This window comes from Neltuma alba, unplaced genomic scaffold (genome assembly GCF_004799145.2).
Source record: "Neltuma alba isolate B1F8T4 unplaced genomic scaffold, ASM479914v2 tig00012116_pilon, whole genome shotgun sequence".
In the NCBI taxonomy this organism is placed as follows: domain Eukaryota; kingdom Viridiplantae; phylum Streptophyta; class Magnoliopsida; order Fabales; family Fabaceae; genus Neltuma; species Neltuma alba.
In genome coordinates, this window is record NW_021636668.1 from 128,500 (window position 1) to 154,515 (window position 26,016).

Sequence of the window (26,016 nt, forward strand, 5' to 3'; positions counted from 1 at the left end):
TCATATTATAACAGACTTGCTGTATCTTAGAATTTTTTTTTTTTAACCAACATCTTTGATTCTTATTTGCAATATTTAGTTTTACTTTATTATTTTTGCTCATAAGATTATATTAAAAATTCGCACCCCAAATAATCAGATTTATGAACTTAAATTAAGAAATTTATGCCCCAGCTTACAATTAAGAGAATTAGGTCGCGCGTCCAACTTTTAAATTTTAGGAGAATATATATATATAAATATATATACACCTCGTATTTTGATTAAAGAAAAACGGATTGGTCTAACTCTTCTCAAAATTTGCTTAAACATCATTTTGTTTCAAGTAGTGCATTTATCATACTCCAGCAATTTGGTCGTTGTAATAGATATACATATATTATTTTTAATTTAGATATTTGAAATTAAAAGTATAAACCACCTAATTAATTATGAGATTGATCCACCTTTCCTTCAAAAATTCATTTATTTTGGCTTTTTGGCCATTGCCAACTTAATTCCTTCAATATATATGGTAAAATAAATAGTTATGAGAAAATGGCACTACCGGCAGCTGCTAGCTAGCGCTCAGGGGAAGTCACTCTTAACCATTGTTCCATTTCATTTACAGTAAAAAATCCCACTTAACAACAATATAACTGAAACAAATTAAAAGTCCTATATGCTCTACCAAGCGCATACTTTGATCTTGTGGCTGACACGTGGGCCCGGGTTTATGATTTTGATTTCCATGTAGGGGGTATTTGCAAGTGTTAAAAATAAATAAATAATAGAGAGAAGTTCTAAGAAAGTGAAAGCTCAGTGCTAATTTCTTGGATGTCGTCTTTGCCACCTCCCAGACTCAGCTCCAACTGCAAATCATCAGGCACCCATTGTTTTTCTTCCCGCAGCATCGCTTCGTTAAGCTTCACACACATATCATAAAATCAATAATGCTCCAGTTTTCCAAAAACAAGAAGAAGATAGAGATCTCAATATATATATACTCCTCCGGTCCTTATTATAAGACCCAATTTGACTTTTATTTGGTCCTAATTATAAGACCCAATCCATTTTCTCTCTTATATTTATACATTTTTTCCAAGATAATCCTTCTAATAATGATAGTTTTAGCCAATATACTTAATTAGCAAGGATATTTAGAAATAACAACACTTATTTATTATAAATAACCAACTTAACTTACTTCCTTAATCTCCTCAAATAAGTCAATTGGGTCTTATAATTAGGACCGGAGGAGTATATATTTATATTATTGTTACCTGGATCCGAAACGGGGTTTCAAAGTTATTGCAATGGTTACTGTGATTGTGAGAGTAGTGGTTGAAGTTTGAATGATGTGGAGGATCTGGTTTTGAGCTGGCATTACTCCAAGCAGCGTGATGATTGGTGGGTAACCTTCTGAACTTCCATTGATGAGCGTTCATCATCTCTAATGGAGGCCACCTTTTTTCTTGCAGATTCATAGGTTGATGATCCAAGTGCCATTGATGTGATTGCTGCCTGCCACATCTCAAGACAACAACAAGAGCTAATTAACGTGCGTAGAACTGATGGATCAATAGACTAAAAATCCTTTATATATGAACCAATGTTTAAGTTACTTTACTATACGTACCAGGAATCATCAGGAGGCTTTGTGTGTGGACGTGAAGATAGGGCGAAGGAGGGCAGATAGAGACCTGGGCCGACGACACTAGTTTGGTCATTACAATTATTACTGGCCAGGATGATTCCCCCGTTTCCCATCTTCAAATATTGGTGATGAGCGTTTCGAGACTGATGATAATGCGATATCTGAGACATAAGACCTTCCATTTGGGTTGATGGTGATCTGTATCTTCGTCCAACAACTGCATAATGCAATATATTCCTAGTTTATGTAATATAATTTTACTTGCTTTCTCTCGTAAGATGAGAAAACATAACGCGGTCTTCCTTTTAACTAATAACTTTATAATTGGAATATTGGTATGTTTTTTAACCAATCAGATAGTCTGACAACTTTTCTTAATATATATATATGAAAAATGTCAATAACATCTTGTATAAAGGACAGACGGAGTAGTTCATCAAAAAGCTTAATGTAGGTGAACTCGGTAATTTGGAAATAATAAGAAGCAGGAAACTCCTGCACGGGATATTTCTGTTAAAATGTACGTAAAAATAAAAAGCAATAGAAAGGAAACTTTGATTTGTTTGGCCTAAAATGGAAAAGGATATGTACACGACAATCTCACCTTGCCCGGCCTCATCAAGTTTCTTGCTTCGATACATCTGAAACAAATTAAATTTCATAAACATAGAATCACTACGACGAAAAGAATTAACCAAAAAAAAAAAACAAGAAGAAAATTTTCAAATTAAGGCAAAGCTGATTCAAAAAGATAGATAGCTCTTTCTTAATTATGTATTTTGGACGAAACTAGCTCAAATCATCTAAAGGAAAACTTTTGTAATTTGTGTTATATACCTGCAAGTGACTCTTGACATGAGCAATGCTAAGCCCTCTCACATTCATTAGCTGAAGCACCAACTTTGGTGTGGCTCCTGCACAAATTTATGCAGAAACGTAATAAGTTTCATAAACAATTTACAATTACGACGAAGGTTGCTTTTTCACGTACACTGTATAGAGATAGCTGCAAGATTTAATTAGAATATACAAATCCTTAATTAAGTATTTATCTGTTATCAGATTCGATGGAAGACGACGAGGATGTCATATATATACAGTCAATAAAAAACTACACACGCACCTATTTTCTTTGTCTTAAAATGAATTGATGAGATCGTACTTACTCTCTTGACCACCAAGCCTTTCAACAGCTTGAACAAACGAGAGATGAAGTTCAGGAGTCCATCGAAGGCGAGGCATCTTTGATCTAACATACTGTCTCACCGTTCTTCTTTTTCCGTTCCCTTCCCTCGATGTGCTTCTATAATTAGTTGAAGCACCTTCTTCATTACTATCCTTTGCTTTCTCATCATCATCATCATCATTCTCCTCAGCCATGATGATATCACAGTCGTCTGTTTCGTTGTTGTCTTCTATGCTCGCTCCTTCATTCAAATCAAAGGACGAGCCTGTCTGAGAAGATCCCAATGATGTGTCCTGGGCTTCCTGTTCCTCATCAGTACACCTGCTGTTCTTCTTGTCTTGGATCTGGAATCCTTCTGATGACATTCTTATTATTCTGTAATAATTCTCAACAGATCACCCTCGGGGCTTCCCTCCTCTTAGCATATCACTGGGAGACACAGAAGATTATATTTATAAGAACATAAATCTCTGCATTGAAAGTTGGCAAAGTGTAGGACAGAGTAGAGACGCACAGGCTGTAGTTTTTACGTTTAGCATGAAGAATTATTAGTATTGTAGCTCTGATGACAATCGTGAACTTGAATACTTTTTAAGTGCATTCAATATTCTTGTATGCGAAATGCTACAAGTAGATGGGGGACATTTACTGAATATCCCTATTACATATACGTGTGCAATTATATCATTTAACCTCACAAAAAGCAGTGGTTGAGCCATTTAAAGATTAAGAATTCTAGTATATAAAGAAGGCAAACCAACTTCTGTAACCCTAGCTGGAAGCTTCTGCTAAAATTTGGAATCGGGTGCAATATATGTGTGGCAGATTCTGATTTCTCTCAGCGGCCACACACACACACACACACATGTAGACGTATGCATTCAAGCTAAGGTTTGTTGACCATACACAATAATGATTCATAATTCGAAGAAAATACCATAATTAAGCAATCGGGAGAGAGATAGTCATTCATCAACATAAAAGATCTTTTATATATGTGGACTGAAAATAGCAAATAGGGAAGGAATCAAGGGTCTATGATTTTATTCACCGTTTCAGTGGAAAATCTGCACAACGCACCTGGGGTAAGCAATGCAATCCAGACCAGAAAGAAATCGGAGGAAAAAGTTTACTTTGTTAGGAAAGATAAATATGTGGGACTTGAATCACAAATTCAAAAAGTGGCTATCTGAGACAAGTTAATTATATATCAAGTAGCTTGGTAGCTAATTAATTTCAGTATTCCATTAAGTAGTAGTGTTGCAGAAGAACCATCTAGCTAGAACGAGAAAGAAAAGAAATTTCACGGACCTATATGGTCGGGAACACACCTAAAAGGAAGATGAGGAGAGGAAGATGAGGAAGAAAACCACAAACAGGCGGAGGAACATGATCTAATCGCAGCATGAGCAGGCTTTTCCCAAAAGAGTGCGAAGAAATCAAATAACAAAAAGCCAGCGAATGGACTTTGGTATCATTTATGGTGTTGGTTCTCCTTCATTCTTCGCTTCCAACACTATTGAACGCATGTGCAACACGTATCTAAGCCCACAAAACAAAAGTAGGAACGAAGGAGACAGAGAATTAGTAGAGGAAGGAGAAAATATAATATATACCTGGTTTTACGAGTCGAAATGATTCAGAACATCTGGAGTATTCGTCAAGTTTAAAGTTATTAGAAAGACTTTGTATGGTTCCAAAGGAGAAAAAGAAAAATTAGAGAATTATCAACAATGTTGCTATTGACAGGCTACTTGTCTCTGTGAGTTGAAATAAAATCACATAATGTGTACAGATGCCAAATGGTCCCTGGATTGTACGGTCGGAGATCATGTGAGAACTCCTAATTGACAGTTGTAAAAATCTCTCGCTTCCTCGTGATTATTTTAATTGCTCTTGACCCTCGCCAAGCTAGAGATTTCTCTCTTCGTTGTCAAAGCGATGTATGTATATTTTTTTCAATTTGTCAATTTCACCAAAGTAGCTAGTTATAATTAATTTCAACGCTGTATGTGTATGTATATTGTAGGGTCCATTCCCCTCATCAATCTTTCAATTTCTTCTCACCTAAACTACGACTTTCTTTCCATTTCAAAACTACTATTTTCTTGTCCCCACGTGAAATTTCGCAGCATATAGCCTTTCTTTTTCCCTTCTTTTAATGTGTTTTATTTGCCTCTCTTATGCATATATGTGTAACCCTGACGTGTGATTTTTTTTTTTCTGGGGTCAGTCTTGAAGAATATTAACGATTGAACAACCTTTTTTTTTTTTTTTTTCTGGTCAGAAACGATTGAACAACCTTAATAGTGGAGTAATCTGTGGGGAGCTAAGGGGGTTGCATCCGAATAGTCAATCTTGGTGGGATCAATATGTGCATTAAAAAACGACATAATTAATTAGCTTTTGCAGCACTTTCAAAAAGCAGCTTGTGCCTTTATGTGTAAATGATTGGTGTAAGAAAATAAGTTCGAGTCCGACCAATGCATGTTGCAGTCAACATAATCTAGGATTATATATATATTACTGACCTTTGCAAAAGAACCAGTTATCCGCAGGCAATATTATTTCCCCTTTTAACGCAGAAAGTCTCAAAAGTTAAATATTATTGCTGAAAAGAGAATGAATTGAGACTATATACATCACCTACTTGTTTGACATTTGAACTTTTTCCACGAGAGGGAAGAGCTAAAAGAAGAAAGGGGAATGGAGGAGGTGAAATTTTTATCAACTTTGTTGACTTGCGATGATCCATGTACCCAACTTTTAATTTTCTCGAATATCTCACCATATATATGCGGTGTTCAGCTTAACGACGTCTTTGTCATATTCCGCAGATAGTATTAACACGAGTGATATCTCTTCAGGCTTAATTAGTTTGTTACAGAAATTATAATATTTGCCCTGGCTAGTGTTAGTTTCTTCTTACAAATACAGCCGGTTTTGTTCTATCCTGTAACATGCAATTAATATATAAGCTATCAGACTGGCGTTTGAATACAAAGATTCCGTTTTTGGGGTGTATTGTGTTGGATGTCGATCCCCATCTGTTATGCTTTTTTTTTTTTGTGGGTGACATCTGTTATGCTTTGCACATACATATACATACATACTGACACACACGCGCACATATATATATATTCAAAAAGCCGGAATTCAAGGAGAATTAATTATTATAGCGAGTTTGCTGATAGAAGTTGGGAAAGGTGGATGAGCCATACCAGAAATTAAGTAGGAAATCAAACAAGAAGAACTTGTTTGCTCAATTTAGTATCCTGAATCTGATCTCAGGGAACAGCATAAATTAAGGAATCGGTTCTCGAATTAGGTTTGGCTAAAACACACCAAACTCCAAAGAATTTGATCATTCTGCATGACATTTGTCGATCCTAAGGGGTTTCGGAGGTGTGGAATGGGAGGGAGATAAGAGGACCTATCAATGAGATTAAGAAATTGATTACACTCCCAGTCCCTAATGTAAAACCTATTCAACTAATATAATTAGATTAACAAAATTAGATAAGTTAGTCGATTATAAAAAATATGATATGTTTTTTCTAAAACATACTATAATTATTTTCCTTATGGGGTGTTTGGATTGCTCAATAATCACTTTTAAAAAGCACTTTTCGGTAAATCGAGGCAAACTCTTTTACATATTTATTTTCTATGTCGTAAAAGCACTTTTAAAACCATGGTTTTGTTATTATCCAAACACCCTTTTAATATCCTCCTCCTCTCCTACTTAATTATAGTTGAAGGAGTATGCATAAGAATAATTAAGAAAAAATTAATAAATGTAAAAAATAATTCTAACATTTAAAACCAAATTCAATTCAACAATTAGATCCTATATTAAAAATTGGAAGAGTATAGTATATAGATAGCTTGAGAATATATATATATATATGTAATGTCGGTTTTGTCTCCTTATGTGTGCAAGAGTTGACATTATTTCTCAATTATATTAGGAATCTATGAAAGAACTAGACGTCTTAATCTTCTAGTATTTTAATTTGTTGATGAAGACTTGCAACCTACCATTCCATATGGATACTTCAGCCATCTACAAATAGAAAACGTATCACTCACTAATTAACTATTTCGCATGGACCCCAGGAATCTGATATTATCGTCAATAAAACATATAAAATTATTTACTTATACTAAGGGAGTGTTTGGATAGAAACTAAACCATGGTTTCAGAAGTACTTTTACGGATTACGAAGTAAATATGTGGAGGAGATTATCTCGTTTTGCGGAAAAGTGCTTCTGAAACCACGGTTTTGAGACACCCAAACAGGCACTAAAATGTGGCTCCCTTTCCCATTTCGTGTTTGTTGTTGACGTCATGCTTGGATAAATAAGATCAAGGGAAAACTATGTTGACTTATAATTGATTTAAAGACCAGTATATCATTAATATCACAAAGGGATTATTTTCTACTCTCTTGACTTCGATATATACATATGTAAGATGTTGGCGTCGGAATGTATGTGCTTTGTTAATCTACACACACACACACACACACGCACACACACACACACACACACACACATATATATATCCCTGTGGAGAAGAAATTAAATTGATGAATGAATATGAACTGACCAAATAAGATGGGCTTATTTTTCCTAATCTGATTTTTTCATTGCGGTTCCAAATATTTCCTCTTTCCTTCCCATCTTCCTCTTCTTTTTTTAACCATTCGATTAATATTTTAATGGTTAAGATTTAAATCTTTTTAAAACTATTATTAAAATATTAAATTATAAAAATAAATAAATGATAAATCGCAAACTCTAATAGAATTGAATTATAACGTTTTGCAAATGCATTGAATATTTTTAATTTTTTTATAAATAGTTTATAAAAATTAAAATCTGAATCGTTAAAATATGTTAATCCAATTATTAGAACAAGAAAAAAAGAGGAAAAAAGACAGGAAGAGAAAAGGAAAGGTTTTGAACCGTGAAGATGCATTTATTTGGTTTTCTTTCAAAAAAATAAAATAAAATATTAAATGTATTTATTTTGATGCAAATGATAATCTCAATTTAAAATTTATACTTACAAGATTTGATGATAAAAAAATTATAATTTCAGATATAATAATAAATTTTTTTATCATAATAAAAAAATTATTCTTAAAAATTTTAGGGAGAATTACAATAAGGTTTGAAAAAAGAAAAATAATTACAAAACAAATTTTACAGGTTTTCATTTTCTATTCTGAAATTTGTCATTACAGGCTGCTTAGACTGTTATTAAAATTTTTTAGTAATTATTTTTCTTATTTGAGACCTCATTATAATTCTCTCAAAATTTTAAACATTCCAAATAGCGAAATTTTTCAAGTGTAATTTTTTTTTTCCGCAACTGAATTTTCCATCAGCCTTGTAAGGCACGAGTTAACTCCCCGTGCAAGGGCAAATAGACAGGCTATCGAAACAATTTGTTTTGGTTTTTATCGGACAACTTGTTTCGGACGTGGACTGACAATTAGTGGGCTTATGATCCCAAAGTCATGGGCTAACATGGCCCATTTTGATGAACAAGCCTACAATTAGTTGTTTCCCTATTCCGGCCCGCCACTCATTAGAGACAAATAGACACATGCTAGTGTATGTATAGTCAGAGCCCAGAGCTTCTATTGTAGTTCCAGTTCCAAAAGACAATTCCCTTCAATTAGGATCTAAGGGGTGTTTGGATGAGGCAAAACCATGGTTTGGAGAATAGATTTTAGAGAGAATAGATTCTGAAAGAATAGATTTTCTGAAAGAGTGATTCTGATAAAGTGAGAGTGTTTGAATAATTGTTGTCAGAAGTGCTTTTTGATATGTAGAAATTACTAAAAAGGACATAAGTTTAAATGATAATTACATGTAAGATATATTTCATAATATATGTTTATTTGAAGTAATAAATTTTTAATAATATATATTTTGGCAACATAATAAATAAGACATAAATAATATAATTAATAAAAAATTAAAGTGTATATATATTAATAAAATAATTAAATATGTTTTTAGGAAAATGATTTATTTTGCCAAAAAAATATTATTATTTCTTAAAAATTTTAAAGATGAAATCCCATATTTTTTTTTTCACAAAATTAAATAACCACACAAAAAAATTTCATATTAATTGTCTTAATAATAGAGGTTGCAACGAAATATATTTGTACAAATAATTTTTTTTAACAACACATTACATTATCTGAAAAGAAAAAAGAAAATAAAAGGGACATGATTATTCTTGTATATAGTGAATAATTTGATCTCTTATGGAGTCACAAAGCCGAGCCATGTGAAACGAAGATTCTATTGATGAAGGTATTAAGACCTTGTCTATATATTAACTCTTTAATTAGGTTTTACATTAATGACCGGAACAATAATCTTACATTTAAGACCAATATTAAATCTCCAATTAGGTCCTACATTAAAAACTGAAATAATAAATTTATTAATTTTTTCTGCCAACATAATAAACAATGTATAAAAACATATATTAATTACTATATCCAGTTGTAAATGTAAGAATTAGTTGACTAATTTGAGTAAATTAAAAAAATAAGTTAAGTTAGTTATTTATAATAAACAGGTATTGCCTTTCCTACAATATCCCTATTAATCAAGTTTATTGGTTATAACTTAAAAAACGATAGACAAATATGAGAAATAAAATAGATTGAGGTTTTATATTTAGGACCAAATACAAATCAAATGAGGTCTTATATTAAAAACAAAATGTGGTAATTGTTGATATGTGTATATATAATTATAAAATATAAGATTATGTTTTTAGAAAACTAAATAATTATTTTCAACAAAAAAAAAACCATACGTAGGGGGTGGGGGGAGAACCACTCAAAAAGCAAAAATTTTTAGCTTATTACAAAACCTTGGTTTTGATAGGCAAACCATGGTTTTATCATAAAACCATGGTTTTGAAAAATTGATAGGTGTTTGGGTAATTTTTTCCCAAACTATGGTTTGAGCAATCACCCAAACACCCCCCCTAGCCCAAAAAAAAAACTAATTCCCCATAAAAGAACAAAAGTTCAAATTCCAACCGAAAGATATGTCTACGTTTAGTATCCAACAGCATCTCAAAAAAGATTGACTCTAATAAGAAAATATTTGTGCTTAATAAAAAAAAATTAAAAATAATTTTTCTTGACTAAAAGGAGTGTTTTGGTGAAAACAAACTGTGATTTTAAAAATAATTTTACAGTATACAAAATAAATATGTAAAAAGAATTTTATTTCAATTTGCTCAATTTGTATGAAAGTATTTTTTTAAAAGTGCTTTTAAAATCAACTAAATACCCTCTAAACCATTAGTTTGGATATTGGATTATAGAACAGTTTACATTTTTCTCAATCGGATTCTCCTCTCTAGAAATTGCTTTAAATGAAGAATTAGAAAGTAGTCAATTAATTTAGAGTTCTTGAAATGAATGATTTTTTGTTTTCAGTTGCTAAACCCACTGTGGGATGTTACCAGTTCACCAGTTGGAGCTACATTTTATTCTCCATCTCTTTTGCTTGTTAGTGAGTACTACTCATCACATCGTCTTCAAAAGGATATTATTAATATTTTTTCATGAAAACTCTCGCAAATTACTTTTTTATCCTTAATATATAACCCAATTGAAGAATTAATAAAAATGATTTAATTTCTGCAGCAACATTTATATCAAACGCGAAGATAATTTACTTAAATATTTCAGATCAAATGATGCCATCTTACTCTTAAAAAAAATCATCATTTTCCTATTTCGTTGCTGTATCATTAAAAATATTAAATATAAAAAATTTAGTTTATCATATCAAATCATCATCGTCATCCTATTGTTTATTTGCAAAGTTTACTTAAATATTTTGATATTTTCTTCACTATGTATTTTTTTTTTTGGAATGAACATTTTTTACTTGACCAAAGGGATTAGCATCTTTTCATTCCCTTCTTTTTTTTTTAAGGAAAAAAAATCCTCATATGAAAGCGATCAGTTAAGATGGTACGTGTGGGCGCTCAACCAACGGTTAATTCCCAACGACCGACGCTGGCATTTTATGTTGGCAGCGAAGCCTAAAGAGGGACGCACGCAAGCACAGAGACGTATACGCGCGCGCGCGCGAAATGTGGGCCCCCGTCAACGGTTTCACGCTCGACAAAAGCGCGTCCGACTCTCCGACTTCTTCGGATGTGGGCCCATCTCTACCACTCTTTCTGATCATCCTCTCCTGGCCGCCGATCAGATTCTTCCTGTGGGGTCCCTCTCACTCAATCGCTTCTCCTGCGGTTGATTCTTTGGGACCCATCACTTACTAAAAGAAAATTTCCAAAAATTTCTAAAAGAAGGAAAAAAATGGAAATGAGATGGAAAATTTACACACATCTTCTGGGGTGGCTGGTGGGGGTGATGAGAGAGAAACGAGAGGGGGTAAGGGAGAGAGACGGAAGCTCAGAAACCCAGAGAGAGAACGCCCAGATGATGGTCTAAGAGAGGGTCCTCTCAGATCATCGTGAAAAAGGCAGCAATTAGAAAAAGATTCTTTTTTTTTGGGACCTCTTGCTGCCTTTTTGTTGACTCTCAATCACCCCCAGCGTGCCGCATTGCATTATCTTCTTCTGTTTATTCATCATCGTCCTCCATTGTTAACGTCCCGTCACACGAAGTCATCTTCCTGCATGGTATTTTCACTTTCTTAATCAATGGTTTCCTGCTGTGCCCGCCTTTTTCCCCCTTTTTCTTTTGTTTTCTTTTTTATTCTGATAACCAGAGACTTTGCTTGGTGATGAGGTTATTCCTTCTTTCTTCTTTGTTATGGTATTGGTTGGTATCTGACTCATCCTTCTTCATTATTGTTTTTCCTTCTCTGGTACAAGTTCATTTCATCTGGCTAATTTCTTATTGTGGGTGAAATTTTCTTTCAGCTCCAGCCATACTGTGGAGGGCCATTGAAAGGAAGATTTTGAGCCGGGTTATGCCTTTGTTGAACAAGCTTTAGACGAAGAAGATAATTATAATCATGAGGGACCCTGATGTGATCTTCGGAACCAGTTGCCTACATTTCTTTTGCTTTTCGTAAAATAGTTTGTAGTTAGTGAATTGTTTTATTGGTTGCGAAGTACGGGTAGATTGAAGGGGTATTTGTGTAGGAAAAAACCTCGCGATTCTATATACTTAACGTCTAGCAAATTGGCTCTTACAAAGCAATGGGTTCTAGATGTGGCTCATATGTATTATGGAGCAGAATTTACTCTGCTTTAATTTGTCTGTGGGGTATTCATGCATGTTGGTCGCTTAATGACGAAGGTGATTTTTAGATACGGTCCCTTTTTATTCCTTTTCGAAGCAACATGTAATGTATTTCCTTTTGACGTATGATTTTCGTCTTATCTGGAATGAAAATGCAGTAATGGCTTTGTTAAAGTTCCGGGCTAGAATAGATTCTGATCCTCATGGAACTTTGGCTAACTGGAAACCAGATGATCTTGATCCTTGTGACTGGGTGGGTGTTCAATGTGTTGACACTAAAGTACAAATGCTGTAAGTTCCTTTTGTTTTCGCTCAAGATTTCTGGCAAGGCACAGATATTTTTGAAGGAATAGAAATGCATGGAGCAGTGCATCCCTGTTTTTTGGGGAACTAAGACTGTGCCTCCCTGTTTCTTCTTTTAGGAACTTAAGTGGGCTATCTTTGGAAGGTACACTGGCTCCTGAGCTTGGGAAACTAAGTAACTTAAAATATCTGTAAGGATTCGACAAATATTTCCATGCCTCTGTTTCTGAAGTTTTGATGATTGGAACTGTCTCAAGACAATTTTTATACTTTCCAATTTCGTAATCATGCCTGTATTTCCTTTCACCCGAAATGAAACTTCAAGTTTGTGCTGTGTTGTAGTTTTTTATATTAGATTGCCGCAGATTGGTCCCAATAAACACTTTTCATTTTATTCTCTTCTAGCATTTTGCCACTTTGCCTTTCCTTTCCCATCTTCTAGATAATGTAGTTTTTTAAAGCTTTCATGGTGGCAGTTTTTTTCCTTCAATCATGCAAAGATTTGAGCAATTACTATTTTCGAGCGAAACAAAACTATTACTTTGCTTGTTTATTTAGTTACTGTTAGAAGGGGTGTATATGGACACTTTTGAAGTCCATCATCGTACTTATTTTGTTGGACATGAAAATATGTAGTTCGTCTGCTTTATTGGTTCAATTTTTTGATTTTTTGATATTTTTTGATGCCTTATCAGCGTATTTCCTTATTTTGTGATTGATGTCCTCAGACAAAGATTAAGTTAAAGGAATTTGATAATGATATTTCATTTGTGAACAGAGAAACCATAGATTAGTATTTTCTTTCCACTCTGTTTTTTCCTGATCGGCTTCCTCTGTTTTTCTTAAAGGGTATTATGCAAGAATAACTTTTCTGGCACCGTTCCTAAAGAGCTTGGAGACCTAACTAAGCTGGAGCTGTTAGATTTGAGGGACAATAGCCTGACTGGAAGTGTTCCGGCAGAAATTAGCAAGATGTTGTTTCTAAAAGAGTTGTAAGCTTACTCTTTTTTTGGCACGATGTTGTTCCTAAAACTAAAACATCATATTCAAAAGCATTTTTTATCTTCAATAAAACAATGTTACCCCAGGTCCCTTTTTGGCAACAACATTGAAGTCACTGTTCCTCAAGATCTTGGGAAGGTGGAATTACTCTCTAAACCACAATTGGTCGACAATCATACATCTCATCAGACAGCTGAACTTGGTTGCATGAATAGAAAACTTGGACACTGGTTAGTGTATCTTCTTCTTCTTCTTCTTCTTTTATTTTTTTATTAACTGACATAGTGACGTTTATTGTTTGCCTTGTCCTCCAAAGCCATTGAGAGATAAGGACTTTTTTCTCACAGACCCGGCGATGCATAATGTGCCTATGAAGAAAAGATGTTTAAGTTTCAGGTCGATTAAAAAGGAAAAATATTATTACACAAAAAGGGGAAGATCTTAAAGAGTCACAGGAATGAGTTTAGATGTGAAGATTATCAGTTTGAGCTAATATGTCATCATAATCGGTGTATCTATATTTTGGATAGTATTTTGGACAATTTTATAGTTATTGGGAGTTCATTGCATGTATTGGGTTAGATTAGGGGGTTAAAACGTTGAAAGTTAACGAATGGATTGTTGGGAGAAGAACTGATTAGTTGGTGGTTAAAATAGATGCTCTTAGGCATCACCTCAGCATTGATGGAGTTTATTAATTGAGTAAGGAACTTAAGAAATGAATACTTTGAGTTCTCGAAGCAATGATCTACTACCCTTGCATGTATATTTCTTCTCTAGCATCCTTGATAAATGGCCTGTTGTCCCATCGAAGCTTCCCCCACAAGATGTTCTATAGAGAACAAAATTCAAGCGGGCAATGTTTGATGGAAAATCAAAATATTAATTAACATTTAATATGTTAATAATTGATAAAAATCCAAACCATTAATCACATGGCTATTGAAAATCCATGATGTACTAGATCCATCTAAAGTTGGACATGGAAAAATATGGGCTCAAGGTTTTGCCATTTCCTTTGAAGAACAGCAACCTCAACTGTGACAATAATTTGATTCATTGTCATATGAGGAGTTGCAAGTTGATAACTGAGACATGGCTATATTGAGCAGTCAAAACAAAATTTTTGAGTGATATTATTCTTTTATGGAGTTTCATCTACTGGAATTTATGATTACACCTAGTTTGTTCATTCCTATGTAGTTAGCCAAGTTTACATATGGTTTTGAATTTGCATTGTTTGAAGCTTATGATGCATGGCTTTGGCAGCGTGTGGCAGAGCAATTTCAAAGAATGGAACATGAGACAATCGCTTGTCATTCCAATTAAAGGAGCAATTACAAAATGCCTCAATTCCTTGACGCTGCCATTGTGTGTACATATCTCTGTTCCCATTAAGTATCTCAAGAAGTATACATATGTTTTGTTCTTTCATTGTTCTCTAACTACTAAAACTGTCCACTCTACTTTCAAGGTTCAAGCTACAAAACTACCATAACTATGAAGAGAACTGCTTTGACAATCAGCCTAGTGAGTGGAATACTCATATCTGAATTTTGGACTATTGAGTGATAGAAATTTATGATTCATATTGAGAATAAACATATTCTTCGTAATATGTATGTTCAGGTGAGTCAGCAGTTGCTCAAATACGTCGTAAATTACTTGATCAGTCCAGCAACCTTGCAGCGGCACCTTTTAGTGGTGGGTCTGCAAAACAGATCATTAGTCTCCCAACTACACTGAGTAGTGGAGCTTTTCCAGCCATATTAAATACCAGCAAGAATCAAAATCAGTCATCTGCGCCATTACCTTCTCCTGCTTCTTCTGGAAATGAAACAAATCAACAACCTTCAGCTGAAGATAAGGCATCTGGAGATGCTTGGAAATACATAATTATTATATCAGGTGTGCTTGTGTTGGTCATTGTTGCTGTTGCCATATTTTGCCTGTGGAATAAGAGAGCAGTAAAAGCAATTAGGCCATGGAAGACAGGATTAAGTGGACAGTTACAGAAGGCTTTTGTGACAGGTAAGTTTTGTTACAGAAGGCAATTGAACCCTTTTGTTTTATATTTTGAGCTTTTCACCTGGTTCAACTGTTCACTAAATTATAAAGAAAATGACAATGTCATTTTGCATTGTAGCTCTTGGTTTCAACCACATCTTTTGAAGCTGTTTGAGGGTGTCCAGGGAATCTAAAATAAAAAGTTCTCAAGGGAATCTTGTCAAGGGAATTTACTTATCTTGAAAATTGACTAAAGAAACTAATTAATTTTGATAAAAAATTAAAACATCTTTGCATGATGTACATCAATTTTCAAACTACCCCTATAAAGCTCCTTGATCTGTAATGATGGCCTATTGCAAAAGTATCATATGTCCGAAACCTCTAATGTGTATACTGTCTTACCCGTTCAATTTATACAAATCAAACATAATGAATAGAATTTGACTCTCTGCATTTTATGATAGTGAGTTTGCGTCTTCTGTTATAATATTTAATCCCCAATTTTAGTTATGAGCTCAGTCAATGGCTTTCAATAATGTGTGGGTTTTCTCATGTTAGAAAGCAGACATCACTGTTCACCATGGTGACGAGTGATAACTTTATCAATTGTTTCATATCAAATCCAGGTGTCCCTAAGTTAAATCGAGCAGAGTTGGAGGTGGCTTGTGAGGATTTCAGCAATATTGTTACAAGCTTGCCTAATTGCACCGTATACAAGGGAACCCTATCCAGTGGAGTCGAGATTGCTGTTTCTTCAGCTCTGATATCTTCTGCCCAAGACTGGTCAAAGAATATGGAGATTTCCTATCGAAAAAAGGTTTGTGCCTTTTAAAGTCCATGGAAAGGAAGTTCGATAATGACTCCTAATTTAATTGAGAAGATGGATCTCAATCCTCAATCCCTTCTGCTGCTAATTTTCTCTTTAAATGACGTAGATTGATACCTTGTCTCGGGTAAACCATAAGAACTTTATCAATCTTATCGGCTACTGTGAGGAAGAAGAGCCATTTACTAGGATGATGGTAACTGAGTATGCTCCAAATGGATCCCTGTTTGAGCATTTGCATGGTAATATTCTTTCTTTTAGTGATTTTTTTGTTGGGTATAGGGCAAGTCTGAGTATATTTATTATTTATATCCTTTTTGCTGAATGACCAAATTCTGTGGACTATTGAAAAAATAAAAAAACCTTAGTTGAGGGGCTTGAACACCTTGATTGGAACGCGAGGATGAGGGTTATTATGGGCGTGGCTTATTGTCTTCAGTACATGCACCATGACCTGAATCCACCAATAGCTCATAGCAACCTCGATTCACAATCAGTCTTGTTAACAGATGATTTTGCTGCAAAGGTACACCCGTTTGTGTCTCCCATGTACTGTTTTTAGGGACGTACTCTTTCTTTCTTTGAGAAGTTAGATTTTATAACTCTTCTCTCTATTTTAAGAATGAGCGCTTGTTTCCTTAAAATCAAAAGATACTACATTTATCTATCCTATATAATTAGTAATTACACTTATTTTGACCAAGACAATTTTATATATATATATTTTATACGATATAACAAGTATTAAATATATATTGGACCACTATAAAAGATTCAGTTTTCTCAACTTGACTGATAATACAATTGTTCTTCAAAAGTATTTTGGTCCAATTTCAGTTTCAAGGGATAATTGTATACCCCAATACAAAGGAGAAGATAGGGTAATACAGGAACTTTGCGATTTACCCTTTTCTTGATTACTTTCATTAGTTGTTGAATCCTAAGCAATTGTGCATTTTATATTCTATTGTTCGCTTAGGTTGCCCAGGTCATGTTTACCCCATCAACTGAGGATAAATCAAATTCAAAGAATTCTGAATTGTCATTCAACTCTGATCCTGAAACGAACGTTTATTGCTTCGGAAAATTGCTATTCGAAATCATTTCTGGGAAATTACCAGACTGTGAAGAACAAGGACAACTCGAGAAGTTGGTAAGCTTCAAATGCATCAACTGATCCTTTTCTTCTGCTTCCCATTGTTACTCCTTTCATTTTTAAGATCTACTGTTTAAATCTGAACCTACATTTATTATTGTCTATATAATAAAACAATTCGCGTTAACTTCATAGGCTGGTGAATTTTCAAATGGTAAGAGAAGCATCAGTTACATGATCGATCCTTCCCTTGAATCCTTCAAAGAGAAAGAACTTGATGTGGTTTGCGAGGTGATCCATCAATGCACCCAACCTAATCCAAGTTTGAGACCCACAATCAAGGATATAACCTCCAAATTAAGGGATGTTATTGGAATATCACCTGACCAAGCAGCCCCAAGACTTTCGCCGCTTTGGTGGGCCGAGCTAGAGATCTTGTCAGAGGAGGCAACATAACTTCTGTTTGACTCAATGTAGTAAAGTCAAGTGACCAGAGCCCAATACATCTTCCAGTATATATGTACATCAATATATATATTTGCGACCGAAATTTTATATTGTCCTTGTTGCTTTGTAAGTCCTTATGGTTCATAACATGGCTATTCATGCTGTAATGAAAGTGTGTTATGATGTTTTCATAGCGGGGGTGGTTTAAAATGCTTTTTTTTTTTTTTGTTATTTAAGTTGGAAATGTAAAAAAGTGTCTAACAATTTTTAAATAGGTCTGTCAGTGAAACGGGTACTTGGTTTATGATTATCAAGCTCCTTGTCCCATCTCCAAAACGCGCACCAGAAAAGACCGACATAAATTAATGAAAATCCTGCATAGTGTTATAGATACAGGGTTAGATTATTTGATTAAAAAAATGCATCCTTTTGACAATAAATAAGATGAAATTAGAGTTTTAATCCATTTAAGATAGACGTGTGTATCAGAATTATTCAATATCAGACGTCCCAGAGAAAGAGAGTTGCCCCCCCTCCCCCCCCAAAAAAAAAAAAAAAGAGGAACTAAATTTTATTTTCTTACGTGTTTGTACCCTACAGAGATAAAATTAGAACGACAGCATGTCTCCTCAGGGATGTCAACAAGAATGCAATCGTCATTTTTTTTTTTTTGAGAAAATCCTTTAAACGTCATATGGTTTCGAATCTTATGGTGCGCCAGCTGGATTGAGACTTTCATGCTGGTCAATGTTAATATTCAATCCACCTGCCTCTGTTCTATAACGTCACAGGGCCGGCATTTGATTTGGATAGGGAACATGGGAACGTAGCTCGGAGATTTTTTTCCCCTTTTCTTAGCTGACAAAAATTGTACTCTTAGCCAATCACCCATTATCATATCTAGGGCGGCCCATCCCAGTTTTGGTTTCGTTGAAAAATTATATTACAGAACTACGATATTCCAAGCTTTTTCAAACCCATTACTCTGTATATAGTATTCACTGTTTCACTGATGTTTGCGATATGCTAACTGCAACAAAAGCAGCAAAATTAATTAGCTGAAACAAGCTAAAGCCTAAGGATTTACAATTGTATGGCGATCACTACTTGTCCTGGATATTCAGTTCGGAAGCAGCCAGGTGGACGTTCATTCCCCATTGCCTGAGACGCAGATACAGAGAAAGAGTTGCAGCCAAGAACTGCACGCGCTGCAGTGGAGTCAGAACATCCAGCGTCCCCTTCAGTGTCTTGAGCCTCACGCAATCCGCCGCCTTCATCACCTTCTCTAGCCCACCCATGACCCCCTTCAACGCAACTTCCACCAGCCCGTCCGCCACACCGTGGCCGTGGCGGCTCGACAGTTTGGCCAGCTCCGCCATTTTCCGGTCAGCCATGGCCACCTGCAGTCTCTCCATCTCTCTCTCCACCTTCTCCTCCTCCACCCTCACCTTCATCCTCAGCTCCTCTATCTTCCTCCGCTGCTCCTCCGTCATGGCGGCCAAGGCGGTGCCGGGCTTCCTGACCAAAGCACTGAGGAGGCGGAAGGCGGCGGAGGGCTTCCATCCGGTGAGCCAGGAGGAGTAAGCATTCTCCAGAGGAGTGAGCCACGCAGGGGAGAAGAAAGGGAGAACGTCGTCGCGAGCCGAAGCCCATTTCACAGTGTAGTATTCCTTGAGGTGGGTTGTAACTGTAGAGACCAAAACCTGCAGGTGTTGGTCGTCCTTCACCACGTGGTTGCTCTGTTTAGAGACTTGCACCTCCATGAGATGATGAAGGATGTCTTCAAGTTTCAGAAGCCAGTCACGGTAGAAGTCAGAGAATCCATGGTGGAGCTGCGTTTTCATATTGTGACAGAAATGTTGTGTAGAGTGTGTGGCGAGGGTGATTTGGAGAAGAGATTTAAGGGAGAAGCTAGAGCTAGTGTGTGTGAAGAGGCGAGAGATGATGACGAAGAGAGACCAGATGGAGAGAGGAGGAGAGGCCACGCCTATAAATGGGTGTGACTGAGTAATTGGTGCATGGATTCCGCGCAGCAATTGCCTTTCTGCTCTTCACTTACGAACTAAAAACAGCATGCTTATATAGTTCCAATTTCAACACTCATGCATATATATTTATTTTTTTAACCATCATGCATATATATATACATAGTTGTACTATTTTGTTATGCGAAGTGGAATGCATATATATTGAGCATGAAAAGGTGGTAAGGCCGGGTAGCTTGCCCCTGAATTCTGGGATAAACTTCTATTTACTTCAATTCTATCCCCTTGCTTCATCGACTACGCACATTGATGTCCGTGTCGAGTGTGAAACATAGATTCTATTCTATGGAATTATGCTGAGGTGAATGTGGGACGAAAAAATAGAATCATTCTATATATATATATATGTATGTATGTATATGTATATGTATGCATATAGAAACACAGAGAGAGTGCGTAGGTAGTGTTAGAGAGGATGGCCTTTGCTTTTAGCGTAGAGGCAGAACTGAGAAGGAACATATGTGCAGAGTGCTATTCTAAGTGCCTACACCACTCACCTGAACTCGGAGACGTGTCTCTTTACCACTAACTTCATCTTCAACGTGGAATATCGGCCTTGCCTGCCTCTGTCTGGGTTCCTTCTTACTTGAAGGAGAGTAAACCTAGCAAAAAGGTGCAGAATATTCAATTCAACATATCCATCTGCTTTGACACCCAAAAAAAAAGAAAGGAAAGAAGTTCAAGGCGCCATTTATCAACAAACTCAGTTAATTATATATATACACCAAATTATGTACTTATCAATTAAGTGCACATATGTAGTGACATCCACATAAGTATATATATTCGAAAGAATTTAATCCGTAATTTGATTTGAAATTTCAGTATATTATATATAACCGATATACGCTTGCATTTTCGTCCCAGAAGAAGAAAAAAAGGTTCTGCGCCAGATTCGGATTGCGTCTTCAAAGGCAAGTAGTCATCTATCATTTATATGCGAGGATGCCTTTTCCCTCCCTACTAAACCAAAAAAAAAAAAAAAAAAATCGGCGTTACCTTGTAAATATTTCATGCGAAGAAGGATCTGGATTTTTAGTTCTACTGCTTATCAACGTCCTTAAGACTTGAGAAAACCCAATAATAAGTTACTATTCTTATTTACCCAATAATAAGTTACTATTCTTATTTAGTTAAACTTGGGTTTTTAGCCATTAATTGGTAGTGTGGCGCCACCGCCAATATGAACCTGAACAATACATAGATTTCCTTTCCAAATTAAAGCGATGGATTTTCAATGACGCGGATGCAAATGTCACTCCCTTTGTCAAGGATCATTGAGGAGACAAACCACATACGTCAGTGCGTGTGTGCGTACGTGGAGTTGTGTGTATCACATTCAACCTCCATGAAATTCTGTTGACGTGTGGATGAAATTGCACCAACCTATGTAGACATCATATTTTGACACATTGTTGTGCATGCAACACTTCGCTCCCGCCAACTGACACGTCGCCCTCTCATATATGTACTCTTCTTTCTTGGATTTGGAGGATGAAAAACAAGTTTAGGTTATTTTAATCTGTTATGTTATACTACTCCTCCGATCCAAAATATGGAAGCCTTCTTATAATCTAATTTACACTACAAAATAGGTCTTATATTTAGGACAGGAGGAGTATCTTTTATCTTAATTATAAGACCTTATTTGTAATCTATAAACAAAGTTTTATAATTAGAACCGAAAGGTAGTATATAGTTTTATTTCCTTCTAGCAGAATTTCGTTATTACAGTTGGTTGACGTTTGGTCTCTTAAATCTGTACTAATATCAGTCTAATGTTCGTCTCTTCCCCATATTACGATATCGGTCTGCCATACGTCCAGTGTATATACTATCTCAGAACTAAAATCGGTTCCAGGAAAGCGACTGATCACTGATTTGTTTCTTAGAATGAAGAGGACGTGAGCTGATACCGATGACAATTGTGAATCAGATATTAACAATGCTTCCTATTCAACTTGCTGAATGTACACTTGTTGGCCATACCCACCAGATGGCCTCCTGATTATTGGGTCACTGAACAGCTTGTTATCATTATTATTAACAGATCCAAACCTGCTCACAATTACCCCATATATATGTGTGTGTGTGTGTGCTTACTAGGCGTTTCATATGTTTCATTCTCTGTATAATGCAACTTGAGACTTTGACCTTCCATGTGTGTGTTGAACTCTAGCCCACGTGGGATCCACATGGCCACTTGATGTCCAGCTGCTTTCACTCCATTGGTGGATTATATTCCTCTGTTTTCATTTGTGGTCTCAAGCCCTATCTATTTGGTCATATGGCAATTCCTTTGTTGTGTGATTCCAATTTATCTTGCTACTTGTTTCTCTCCTTCTCATTCATTTGCACAGCATCACAATTCAAATTGAATTAGATGGCACATTTGCACTTGCCAACTGGATCAATATCTGCATGCGTATCTGTTACTTTCAGGTGTAAAATTTTCCAAGTAGTTTTATTCCGTACAAGCACCGGTTATACGATTATCGTTACTGGGCTGAGAAACATTTGGGTATATAATTATTTAAAGCAATTATTAGACTTTTATTATTTGCTTCAATTGACAAAGCAGCTAATCTACAAGTTCCAATGTGGAAAGTGATGAATCCTGAAAAAGAAACTGTCATCTGAATCGCCCAATTCTACTTCAACCCCGCTATTCAACATTTAATTAAAGCACTAGTTTTTTGTTTTGTTCAAAACTTAAAACACCAGTTGAAAAGGCAAATTATTTACTAGATTTAAACACATAACAACCATATTACCAGAGGGATGAATGTATGGGAACTCATCAGTTAGGCTCAGAATTATTGGGAAGAATAAAGACCAACTCAAAGATGAGAAGTTTAATTATTCTCGTAACAGCCACCGGAAAATCTGAATTGTGTCAATCTCTCCTTCACTTCTTTCGCAATATCCATAGAAAAAGAAATCCAAGAGAAATTTAGTAAATTCCGCAGAATAAATGAATCCAACTATTGTAACAGCCTCCGATTATTTACCATATTTAGAAGGGGGAAATAAGAATTTCTGAACCTGCTTAAATTTCCATATTAGGATTTCTTTTTCGGGCCTTGACTTTTTTGGCAGGATATGTAGGAAGTCGTATATCAGACTAGAAAGAGAACAGCCAACGCTTTGATCTTTCATAGCACAAGAAATGGAATAATCGCTTCTGATGGGGATGTGGTTCCAGAAAGTAGCTTCCGAGGGCTTTGAGATGGAATAACCCCTCCAATTCGTTTCTTCTGCTGCCACATACTCAGGAAGGAAATGCAGATCTGCAGAATATGGCTTAGCTTTTTTTTTTTGCCCCCTAAAGCTTGAAACCCATTTCGCTGTTCTTGCATAGCTTTTATATATGGAAGCGGGAAGAATGGAGAAGCAGGGCAAAATTCTGATGCAGAAATATGAGCTTGGCCGTTTGGTAGGCCAAGGCTCATTCGCTAAGGTATACCGTGCCAGAAACCTGAAAACTGGGAAAATTGTTGCTATGAAGGTCATTGATAAAGAGAAGGTTGCGAAAATTGGCTTGAACGACCAAATCGAGAGAGAGATCTCTGTGATGAGAATGGTGAAGCACCCCAACATTGTGCAGCTTTATGAAGTGTTGGCAAGCAAGACCAAGATTTATTTCGCCATGGAGTACGTGAAAGGTGGAGAGCTTTTTGCCAAAGTTGTCAAAGGGAAGCTCAAGGAAGACTTGGCCAGAAGGTACTTTCAGCAGCTCATTGGAGCTGTGGATTTCTGCCATAGTAGAGGGGTGTACCACCGTGACCTGAAACTAGAGAATCTTCTTCTAGACGAAAATGGGGATCTTAAAGTTTCAGACTTTGGACTGAGTGCGTTGTGGGAATCCAGAAAGACTGATGGGCTTCTACACACCATGTGCGGGACTCCATCTTATGTAGCCCCTGAAGTGATCAATAACAGAGGCTATGATGGAGCAAAGGCAGATATTTGGTCGTGTGGGGTGATTCTTTTTGTTCTTCTTGCCGGCTTTCTTCCTTTCCAAGACAAGAATTTAATCGCAATGTACATGAAGATTAGTAAAGCAGAGTTTGCGTGTCCACTGTGGTTCCCACCTGAGGTAAGGCAGCTTCTCTCCAGAATCCTTGATCCAGACCCAAGAAGAAGAGTAACTATCTCTAAGATAAAGCAAACACCATGGTTCAGAAAGGGATATAATCAGATTGAAGCTCCTCTGTTACTACAATCGCCTTCTTGGAATAATGAGTTAAAGGCCAAAAACGAAGCAGAAAGATCCATGAAACCGCCTAGTCTCAATGCATTTGACATCATATCTCTGTCTTCAGGATTTGACCTTTCTCCTATGTTTGAGAAAGACAAGATTCCAAGACACGAGGCTAGATTCATCACCACAAAAGAAGCCTCCACGATCGTGTCAAAACTGGAGGAGATAGCTCAGGCGGATAGTAAATTCAAGGTTTTGAAGAAAAATGGTATAGTGTCATTGCACGGGAACAAGGTAGGGAGGAAGGGGCAGCTTGGTATAGATGCAGAGATTTTTGAAGTAACGTCGTCGTTTCACATTGTGGAGGTGAAGAAAACCGCAGGAGACACATTGGAATATGTAGAGTTCAGAGACCGCAACTTAAAACCTTGTCTAAAGGATATAGGGTGTGAATGGCGAGGAAGCGAGCATGATGGATAGGGTTTATCTAAATGCATGCCTTTCAAGTTTCTGCAAAAGTTGCTAACTTAACTGGCTCCTAATTTGAATAGTGAAGAGAGATCTCTGTAATGAGGAACATAGAGGATTGAAAAAAAAAAATCTGGGATGATCACACTCTTTTTGGTCAATGGGTTTGGTTTGGTCAATTTTTTCAGGAGATTTTTGCAGGTTTTCTTCGATTTGAAGCTATTCAGAACCCACTGTATAGGTGATCAATGCTTCAGCTACAGTTTTGTTAAGGTTGAAGTTTTGTTGATTCCTGGAGGCCCTGGAGAGAGACTGTAATCTTTGCTCCATTTAGACACTTCAGTCTTTACTTCCTGTTCATGATAATTTCTCGTTTGCATTTAAATAATAATAATAATTAAAAAGGAGCCTTCTCTTTTATATCCTGTTTTTTGTTTTATTTTCCTTGCTACATTTTTCTGTCCCCTGAGTATAGTTAGGCCCTACTGCGTGTTGTTAAATTTCTTGGTTCACAAAGACGAGTTAAGCCTTCTTTGAATAATATGGAATATCTGAAGTCTTCTTTTTTTTTTTTGGTGATATACAAAAATGAACCAAAATTTGAAATTGAGGGGTTGGGGTGGGACAAAAGGACACGGATTCCTAAAACGGCATCAAGTATGTTTTCAGCACAAGCACAAGCATTTGTCTTCTAGTTATCTCTTCGACGAGGTGTTTGGATCACTAGTAATTACACGTTGATAAATCTGATTTTGAAAGAAGTGATAAGAAATCTTCTTTATTAAAAAAGAATAATCTATTTCAATTGTCAAATTCTTGATAGTATAAAAAATAACAAGCAGTTTCATTTCAAATTGAATGAACTAGGATCATCTCTTGTCTAAAAGTGAATCCAATGTGAGAGAACAAAAAGTACAAACTTATATAAGAGATGATACGTATATGTGTTGATGCCTCTTAACCTTTTTTGAAAAGGTAAAAATTAAAAGGACAATTATCAATACATAGAAGGATATAACTAACCATAAAGGCATACCTCTTGCCTCTTAGGGTCTTCCCATTAATGTCAATGTGTTTTGCTTTTGTTCCGTTGCCATAGACCGCCGTAAGGCATATGGAGTGTGAACAATGGTTTTGTGACCTGCACGTCTTTGTGCAAAATGGTTGCTCTCTCTCTTCTCTCTAATGAAAGTTTCTGTTCTAATTATCTGCAAAATGAAAACACAGCATCTTAATTCTTAATTTACTTTATATATATGTCAAAACTATTGGCTGATGTTATCAATGACTTAAATTGGAAGTAACAGAATTCATATTTACATTAATAATTAACCTTTTATATTCTACAATCCAAATTTCTCCTTTGACCAAACAACTTGAGAAAATAATAGAAATTCCTCAAGTCCACGCCCAGAATTCTGCATTGCACAGGTCAATTATGCTCAGTACATCTGTGAATTTGGACATATACACTCGTCTTGCATGAAAATATCAAGATAAAAAATCTGTGATTAGGAT

The 26,016-nt window shown here is 35.7% G+C and overlaps 4 protein-coding genes across 6 annotated transcripts; 2 read left to right on the forward strand and 2 right to left on the reverse strand.

Moving 5' to 3' along the window:
• Nucleotides 1–530: 530 nt before the first annotated feature.
• On the reverse strand, nt 531–4,489 carry LOC114722980 (transcription factor NIGT1-like). 3 transcript variants are annotated; one of them, XM_028909115.1, is made up of 7 exons: nt 4,439–4,489; nt 2,803–3,251; nt 2,474–2,550; nt 2,241–2,277; nt 1,619–1,853; nt 1,263–1,503; nt 531–905 (listed from the first exon to the last, which is right to left on the reverse strand). In XM_028909115.1, the coding sequence occupies exons 2-7, from the start codon at nt 3,185–3,187 to the stop codon at nt 783–785; spliced, it is 1,098 nt and encodes a 365-aa protein (XP_028764948.1). In that variant the 5' UTR covers nt 3,188–3,251; nt 4,439–4,489; the 3' UTR covers nt 531–782. The 3 variants fall into 3 exon arrangements, with proteins under 3 accessions (XP_028764948.1, XP_028764946.1, XP_028764947.1); XM_028909113.1 differs by lacking the exon at nt 4,439–4,489 and adding an exon at nt 4,154–4,370; XM_028909114.1 differs by lacking the exon at nt 4,439–4,489 and adding an exon at nt 4,134–4,370.
• A 6,816-nt stretch (nt 4,490–11,305) lies between these two features.
• On the forward strand, nt 11,306–18,056 carry LOC114722832 (protein MALE DISCOVERER 2-like). Its single transcript, XM_028908946.1, has 14 exons — nt 11,306–11,529; nt 11,773–12,154; nt 12,256–12,388; nt 12,520–12,591; nt 13,249–13,392; nt 13,489–13,632; nt 14,672–14,773; nt 14,877–14,932; nt 15,032–15,433; nt 16,039–16,229; nt 16,348–16,480; nt 16,607–16,764; nt 17,218–17,391; nt 17,530–18,056. Exons 2-14 carry the CDS (start codon nt 12,055–12,057, stop codon nt 17,788–17,790), a joined length of 2,070 nt encoding a protein of 689 aa, XP_028764779.1. The 5' UTR covers nt 11,306–11,529; nt 11,773–12,054; the 3' UTR covers nt 17,791–18,056.
• An 828-nt stretch (nt 18,057–18,884) lies between these two features.
• LOC114722896 (protein DOG1-like 4) lies at nt 18,885–23,095 on the reverse strand. Its single transcript, XM_028909018.1, has 3 exons — nt 22,991–23,095; nt 20,324–20,428; nt 18,885–19,613 (listed from the first exon to the last, which is right to left on the reverse strand). The coding sequence occupies exons 1-3, from the start codon at nt 23,093–23,095 to the stop codon at nt 18,885–18,887; spliced, it is 939 nt and encodes a 312-aa protein (XP_028764851.1).
• Nucleotides 23,096–23,211: 116 nt separating this feature from the next.
• On the forward strand, nt 23,212–24,510 carry LOC114722898 (CBL-interacting serine/threonine-protein kinase 20-like). The gene has a single exon (XM_028909020.1). The coding sequence runs from the start codon at nt 23,212–23,214 to the stop codon at nt 24,508–24,510; it is 1,299 nt and encodes a 432-aa protein (XP_028764853.1).
• Nucleotides 24,511–26,016: the final 1,506 nt, after the last annotated feature.